The sequence below is a fragment of the Sander vitreus genome, chromosome 11 (genome assembly GCF_031162955.1).
Source record: "Sander vitreus isolate 19-12246 chromosome 11, sanVit1, whole genome shotgun sequence".
NCBI lineage: Eukaryota > Metazoa > Chordata > Actinopteri > Perciformes > Percidae > Sander > Sander vitreus.
The window spans coordinates 24,571,232-24,579,410 of NC_135865.1; the positions used below are offsets into that span (position 1 = coordinate 24,571,232).

General features: G+C 40.6%; 1 protein-coding gene across 1 annotated transcript in view; it reads left to right on the top strand.

Annotated features, from left to right (window-relative positions):
• Positions 1 to 129: 129 nt before the first annotated feature.
• Positions 130 to 8,179, top strand: part of ttf2 (transcription termination factor, RNA polymerase II) — a 15,206-nt gene continuing 7,156 nt past the window's right edge. Inside the window, exons 1-15 of the mRNA XM_078262484.1 lie at positions 130 to 238; positions 470 to 575; positions 942 to 1,028; positions 1,215 to 1,284; positions 1,690 to 2,529; positions 3,128 to 3,248; positions 3,559 to 3,741; positions 4,002 to 4,162; positions 4,486 to 4,567; positions 5,395 to 5,520; positions 5,753 to 5,903; positions 6,050 to 6,155; positions 6,349 to 6,533; positions 7,666 to 7,819; positions 8,022 to 8,113. Of these exons, the coding sequence (XP_078118610.1) occupies positions 211 to 238; positions 470 to 575; positions 942 to 1,028; positions 1,215 to 1,284; positions 1,690 to 2,529; positions 3,128 to 3,248; positions 3,559 to 3,741; positions 4,002 to 4,162; positions 4,486 to 4,567; positions 5,395 to 5,520; positions 5,753 to 5,903; positions 6,050 to 6,155; positions 6,349 to 6,533; positions 7,666 to 7,819; positions 8,022 to 8,113 (2,492 nt within the window). The 5' untranslated portion in view covers positions 130 to 210. The remainder of the gene's footprint in view (positions 239 to 469; positions 576 to 941; positions 1,029 to 1,214; positions 1,285 to 1,689; positions 2,530 to 3,127; positions 3,249 to 3,558; positions 3,742 to 4,001; positions 4,163 to 4,485; positions 4,568 to 5,394; positions 5,521 to 5,752; positions 5,904 to 6,049; positions 6,156 to 6,348; positions 6,534 to 7,665; positions 7,820 to 8,021; positions 8,114 to 8,179) is intronic.

Below are 8,179 nucleotides of genomic sequence, written 5' to 3' on the forward strand. Positions count from 1 at the left end.
CTATTTTTTATACTGACGTTTTCAGATAGTTTACGTTATATTATATTTAAACTTCCTTACTTTTATAAAAAAAATAATTTAAAAAAGTGATTCGGATGAACTAGTTTGTACGTCATACCGGATGTGTTTTCTGACTGCTGCGATTGGTCGATACGAAAATACTTTCATGCTCAGGGAAGCAACTGAAACTGAACTGAATGTGTCAAGACAATGGAGAAGATTTTATGTAATGTTCACGGTAAGTCTTAATAAGTTGATGATAGTTTATTGTTTGTTATAAAATATAAAGTAAACTATTGTGTTAAGTTTCCAGAAGTCATATTTACACTGTTTGTAATGTGCATGACAAGGCAGGTTCTGTTGATGAGCCGTGTTACTTTTGAATTAACGTCAATCAAACCATTTTTTCCCTTACGCATTTTTAGCTATATGAATTGGTAACTCACTTGTTCTTAATGTCCCCATACAGGCAGCGTGTGTATGTTAAAAACGGGCGTTAAAGATGGACCAAATAAAGGCAAAAGCTTCTACGTCTGCGTTGACAAGCAAGGCTGCGATTTCACTGATGTGGCCAGGTAACGTCACATCACCGTGGGGCAGATGTGTCCTCACTGATCCCCTGTGTCTAACACTGAAACGATCATAGAGAGGATGTCGGAAGGCACGGGTGGCTCCAAGTACCCACCACAGCATAATTAAAATCCTCATTATTGTGTAGAAAATCTACAGGTTCCTCAATAAAGAGAATACTGTAGTCCAACCTAGAAGTGTACAAAAAGCTAGTACCTCAAAGTAGAGATGAATAAGAACACTCTTCTATATCGAAACACCAGTTATATACAGTTTACTAGCTTAGTCTTAACTGTCTCTTAGTCACACACGGATGACAGATATCTATATTTGTTTTTTATCTGCATTATCATCATTATCATTTCCTTCAGCATCTCACCATCCCACTGCCTCCAACATGAAGATTCAATGGTGGAACTCCAAGCTCTCACCTACAGTCTACAACAGCAGAGCCACAGGTGGGTGTGCAGGTGGATTGTTTTATGGTCCAAAACAGGAAGTAACAAAACCAGTAATGAAAAGTCATTGCTGTTGCAGCTTTACATTTAAATTAGGCACATGACCAAGACGCCTGTCTCTAGGTGACTGCACACTTGGTTGGTTGGATTGTACCTTTTGACTTTAAGTGCATTCTCCTTTTCCAGGTTGTTCTATAGGTGTGTTGTGGGCAAAAAAGCAGGCCAAAGATGGTGTGGAACCGTGCCTTGGACTGCAGTAAGGCAGCACAGCTTACACCATACACACCCTACTTATATACTTCAAATACTATTGTCACTAAAAGTATCCAGGACTTATTAGCTGTAGAAAACACTTTTATCTCTTCAACCCTTACAAACTCATGTTTAGAACTTTATGTTGAATTTTTGTCCTGATTCCAACGTTTCCAAAGAGACCACATATAATATATAAATGTCAGGCTAAGATTTGTTAAATTACTATAGAGATATAACTGGACATACAGAACATTTACATTTTGTTTTAAGTCACTAAGCTTGCAATCACAACATCCGTAGTATGAGTCCAGCCAGGAATCTTTGTTGCATGTCTTCTTCCATTTCGTTTTGCTTTGTCTGTCCGCTACCCATTTAAAAAAATGTCTGTTGACTTCCATCATTGCAGCCAGAGAAAGAAAAGAGAAACCCTCTATCTGACACACAGCTACAGCCCTCTTGCCTGCCGCCTGTCCAAAACCCCTTTAAAGTCTCCAGCAAGACGGACAAGGACTCTGAGTGGAGAAGGATGCAGCGTGGTGGAGGTGATGAGAAAAGAACCGAGTTCAAAGACAGCAAGTCAAGTCAAAAGGCTGAATCAAGAGAGGGCTGTCAGAAAGAAAATGTGGATGCAGGAGTGGAAGAAGAGGAGGCAGGAAAGCTAAATTCAGCGGACTCTTACAGAGGTAAACAACTTCCACCGGGGATGAAGTTAAAGAAGAGAGTTTCAGATGAGGAGAGAAACAGTATCAAAGCTGACAATGTGGAAAAAATGACAGATACGGTGCAAGACAAGACTAAAGAGAACCAGAAAGCAGAAAAAAAGATTTCTAACTCCAGTGTCAAGGCTGTTCACCCAGAGAAAACAGATCAGACCTCACAGAATTCTCACAAGGACTCGCCCCACCAACCAACTAATGGTAAAACCTGTCTGGTGGAACCAACTGACCCTACTGTAAAAAAGAGTATCTCTAAATCTGCACCCGCTTCCAGTGGCTCTGATACCACCAGGAACCTTGCATCATCAGAGTCCAGTCAAACCAAAATCCACCAAGATGATGATGATGATGATGATGATGTAGTGGTGGTGTCAGTGAAACCTGCCACTCAGAAAACTCCTCCTGTTACTGCTATTCAAAAGACACTGACCACCTTTGCTGGATTCCAGCCAGGTTCTAAGATGAAAGTTAAGCAGGAAGTTCCCAAAGGGATGCACAGCCTGCTCACTGCTCAACTCCAACAGAAAAAGGTGAGTGACTTTGAAACAGATGATTGGCTGTCTGGACAAATTTTGAAAGCCCTAATAGATGTTAGATGATAGCTGGACAAATACTGTTTAATTGAGGCTAATACCAATATTGTATTGTGTGGCATTATGCTCAGCATATAGTACGTCTTGATGTGTTGCTGAACATCATCTTTGACTCTGTAGACAGGGAGACAGTCTCAGTCTCTCAATCACGTAGAAAGACGTAGACTAAGAAATACTGATTTATTATTGGAACATTTTCAGTACTCTTCAGTCTTTAGTACTACAGACCACAACCGCAAAAAATATAGGACGAAAGTTGAGTTTGTGAACTTGATTCTTTGACTTTTAAATTATTGAAACAGAGGTACTTATTAGGGTTATGTTTTCTATGTATCCATTTTTGGGGGCATTTTAGGCCTTTATTAGAAGGGACAACTGAAGACAGGAAAGGGGGAGAGAGAGGGAGAATGGCATGCGGCAAAGGGCCGTGGGTTGGAATTGAACCGACGGGCGCGGCAAGGACTGAGCCTCTGCCTCTGTATTTATTTTTATCTGTCTGTCTATCCTCTCCCCCCTTTTTTTTCCTCCTGTTAAGGCGACTCTGTCTGTGGTGAATGTGGCTGCTCTGCCAGATAAAGGGGAAAGGTTGAGGACTCAGGTGAAAGAGTTGGAGGACGCGCTGGAGTCTCTGAGCCTCACTGCTGCTTCTCAGCCTGGTAACTCACTCACTGTACAGTAGGAATAATATATATTATATACTATATACTTTTTAACATTGCCACTCCATTCTACTGTTGAGATGAATGCGTGAATTGTAACTACAAATCTTAAGTTTCTGAGTGGCTTTTAGTTCATTTACTGTACTTTGCGTACAATGCAATTATAAATAATAGCTAAAAGTACAAGAAGATCACATTGCAAGAGAAAATGAAAAGCTCTATATTATCATAAATATGGTGGCGCAGTTGAACTTACATTAATGTCAGTTCCTGACCAATTCAACTGAAATCTACGAATCACTTTCAGAGTCCCAGGGTGAACGTAACAGCGGTGATGCTAGTCTGGGTAGCAGCCAGGTTAACCCATTCAACCGGCAGGGCGGCACCATCCTGCTCCCTGCCCTGCCAGCCCCCGGCCCCTCCCAACACCAGGCCTCCGGCAGCTCCCTGGGGCTTCAGCTGAGCCAAGGATACACCCAGGTGTATGGAGGTAGGCTGAACAGGTGGACGACATTTCTGTTAGTTTTTAGGATTTCTGTCAGGCCATTTCAGTTTTATTTGAAGCATTAAAACTTAGCTAGCTAGCTTGTGGCAAGAGGTGGATATCAATCCTCTCCAACATTTGATGTAATTTTCAGTTCTTATTTCACCTATTTACCAACTATTTTGCTCTGGATGAAATATTTTCTTTCACTGCTTTAATTCATCACTCATGCAAACACCCTAACTCGCAGTCCTTTGTGATTCCAGCAAACCCACAGGTGGCAGGTGGCCTTTATGGTGGCAGGATGACTCACGACCGTCTGCTGGCGGTGAAAAATGCCACCTGCGAGGCCATTGACCATCTCCACAAATCCCTGGAGTCCTGCCCCGAAGCTGAGGCCGAGGTTCCAGACCCAAAGGGCATCAAGGTTACACACTGCTTCAGTTTTTCCATCATATGCTCAGAATATCTGACGCCACTAATGCAATTTTGACAAAACTTCAGAGTATGTTGTGTTAATTGTTGCATTCTGATGTTTTTAGAATATAAACTGTTTGACAAAGTATGTGGACACACACATGGATCCCATGTTAGTGTATTTGCTATTTCTTTAGAAATAAGTTCTTAAAAAGCTATTGCTTAAAACCTACTTGGCAATTGGCTACTATAACAGAGCCTCTATGTCCTGTTTGGATTGGTCCATTACGTTACTCTAATAATAACATTTTCCTTTTGTGATTGGTTGGTCAGGTGTCGCTCCTGGCCCATCAGAGGAGAGCTTTGGCCTGGCTGCTCTGGAGAGAAACCCAGAATCCCTGTGGAGGAATTCTGGGTATGTTCACCGTTATTATTATTATTATTATTATTAGTTGTGACGTGATTTTTATTAAAGATGTTACAATAAAGACTGATAATAAATCTTGATGAAAGATGTGAGATGGTAGAATAATTGTCCAGTGGTAAAAATAGCACAGTGAGATGTGTTCTCAAAACCTTTATGGGACACAAAGACAATACAGCTGCAAAGTGATAGTGTTTCTCCCCTCTCTCAAAAAAAATCAAGTCAGGCAGTTTGGTTAGCCAGGAATTTGTGAGACATTTGTCTCTGAAAAAGTTTTTTTAAATAAGTAATTTTTTCAGAACGTGACAAACCATTTACCTCCACTGAACAGAGAACTTCTTCACGAAGTGTCAGAGAAGCTTCAAATCAATAATGTTTTGTCTAAGGATGTTTTTTTGGCAGTTTGCAGATTATCTGTATCGGCGTTTTATTTTCCCGATAATGGTAATAAATTAAAGTGTGCTACTTTGGCTCCACTACAGCTCCGTGTCTGTCCCTCTGCTCTGGTTTCACTCACCACTGAGTCTGACTTAATGTCCCGCACACAACACTATCTGACTATCTTTTACTGTGGATCATGTTGAAAGTTTATAATGTATTAAATAATTGCTTAAAGCATTTAAACAATGTTGGAGTTTGTAACATTCCCAAAGCTTAATTTTCACTGTAAATGCATGTTGGTTCCAAATATCCGTTATCGGTTTTATTAACTACTAATAATCAGTGTCGATATCGGCCTTGAAAAATCTGTATCGGTCGATCTCTAGTTTTGTCTCATCATTTCTTCTTCTTGTTCTTCCCGCTCGTTTTGGGTTCAGCGGATGACATGGGTCTGGGGAAAACCCTGACCATGATTGCTCTCATACTGGCCAAGAAGATCAAAGCAAAAGACAAAACTGAGAAGAAGGAAGAGAAGAAGCCAGAGAGCTGGGTCTCCAAAACTGGTAACTAAAACCTTTTCTTACTGTTTTCACGAGGTATGATAGAATACAGCAATGCAATCTTACTGTCCATGCAATTCATATTTAAGTTAGATAATACTTAATATAAATGTAATTTTAATATTATAATAATAATAATAATAATAAAATGTAGTCTGAATTCCTGAGGTGAAATCTTAGGTTTTAGTATTAAGAACTATGCTAGTTTTGATTAGTTTGTTTGTTGATCATCCAGACTCCAGCCTCGTGGTTTCTAAGGGCACTCTGATCATCTGTCCTGCCTCGCTGGTCCACCACTGGAAGAGGGAGATTGACAGACATGTCAAGACAGGCAAGCTGACTGTGTACCTGTACCATGGCCCCAACCGCGAGAAAAGTGCCAAACTGTGAGGAAACCATGCACAAATTCACACGTACACACCACTGTCTGTTCTCTGTCTCTATCACTAAGGTGCAGTCACACCAGGTTTTCTTTGTTCTTAGCCAGGAACAAATGAAAGTTTTTGTTAAGTGTTCTCTGTCCGTCTCTCAGGCTGGCAGATTATGATGTGGTGGTGACCACATACAGTTTGGTCTCTAAGGAGATCCCAGTCCAGAAGGAGGATGCTGAGAAACCCAGCAAAGATGCTGATGATGTGGTGAGTAGTATATATTTATGACGTAAAGCAACAGTTCTGACTTCAACATTTCATCCGCTTCAATGCTGTAAGATGTCAATACAGACATAGTTTCATTAAAGACGCTGGCAGCTGACATTTGATTTGATGTGTTCAGTCCACTTCAGCACCAAACCTAAGACACACACACTTCATGTCATGTTGTTTTCCTCAGTCTTTACGCTTAGCTCCTCTTCTGCGAGTGACCTGGGCCCGGGTGGTTCTGGACGAAGCCCACAACATCAAAAACCCAAAAGTGCAGACCTCCATGGCTGTCTGTCAGCTGAGGGCTCGTGCTCGCTGGGCTGTCACTGGTACACCCATCCAGAACAACCTGCTGGACATGTACTCACTGCTCAAGTAAGACAAAACACAGTGAATACAAGAGTTTTAAAAATCCTACCTGGTAGAAATGCTTTCTTTCTTTTGTCTACGTCATGACGACATGTGGGGTTCTCAACGGAAGGCACTATTTCCAGTGAATTTAGCAGTGTAAATGCTTTTTTTATTTACCTTTTTCAAAGTATGTTGAAGAAGGTTTCAATATGTACAGGAAGTTTTTGTGACCACTGTTTATGTAGCAAATTTTGTTCATGTAAAATGCACTGTACATCAAAGTAGACTGGCAAAAATGAAAACAGAAAATATAAAAGTATAAAATAAACTACGCAAGCATGTTAAAGCTACACTAAATGAAGCAAATAATAAATGTTCATATGATTGTTTTTCATCAGAAAAAATACGTTTTTCCTCTAGAGATGGCCCGATGCCATTTTTTTCTCACCGTGTATCGGCCGATACGGAGTACTGATCCGATACCAGCGTGTCATATATTTTATTATGTTTTAACAGCTGTATACTACCATCCCTGTATGGATGTGATATTATTTCTGTCTTTGTTGTCGGTCTGGCTCAAGTTCAAACTCTTTGTGAAACATGAATGCCACAGAACTTTCTTTTATTCTGCAGTTTGACAGTCAGTTATAACGGACAAAGAACATAAATACTTTAACGTAGATTTTCTTTAGGGCTTTATTACATGGTATCGGAATCGGTGCATAAACTCCAGTACTTCCCGATACCGATACCAGCGTTTTAGGCAGTATCGGAGCATCTCTATTTTCCTCACAGTTCAGGAGTTATGGATAAAAAGTGCCATAGAAATGGCCACAATGTGGCGCTATAGATTTTAGAAATCTCAGACGCACAATAAACATACAGGAACAAAATCATCACCTTGGTGGAGGTAACAAAATGATCACTTGAAGAAAGAAAAGGCTCAACTTGAAAGATATTTATTTATTAACCAGCACTATGAGCAGCCTTCGTCGACACGTTCTCACATTGCACAAAGAAACATTGATGAGCGAAATGATGCTTTCCACTAATAATGCACTGAAACTAACTTAAGTTCATCTTCATTGCAGTCAATATGGTGGATTGGAAAAAGCTTCTGTTTATTCCCTTTTATGTCTTTGTCTTTGTCTTTCAGGTTTCTGCGTTGTTCTCCGTTTGACGAGTACAAACTGTGGAAAGCTCAGGTGGACAACGGCTCTAACAGAGGCAGAGAGAGACTCAACATCCTGACGAGGACTCTGCTGCTCCGACGAACCAAAGACCAGAAGGACTCCACAGGGAAACCACTGGTAGGGACAGACGCACGCCTTGGACTTCTTTCCTTCTAGCAACATTACATTGTGGACACTCATTATGAAGGCCACAACCTTTATCATTTATTTTGTTCAGACAAACAAATAAGACTCTCCGGAAGCTGCAACTGAGGTGCTGATTGATTAAAACATCAACACACTCTTGACCCTGGCTGAAGCGAAATGTTAAATGTTTCAGGTGTCTCTTCCTGATCGGACCTGCGAGGTGCATCAACTCAAACTGTCCCAGGACGAACAGGCTGTGTATGATGTGGTCTTTGCCCAATCCAGGTAACAAAACAACTTATTTCTTATGCCTTATTTATTTATTTTATTTAACAAAAGATTTACACAAAA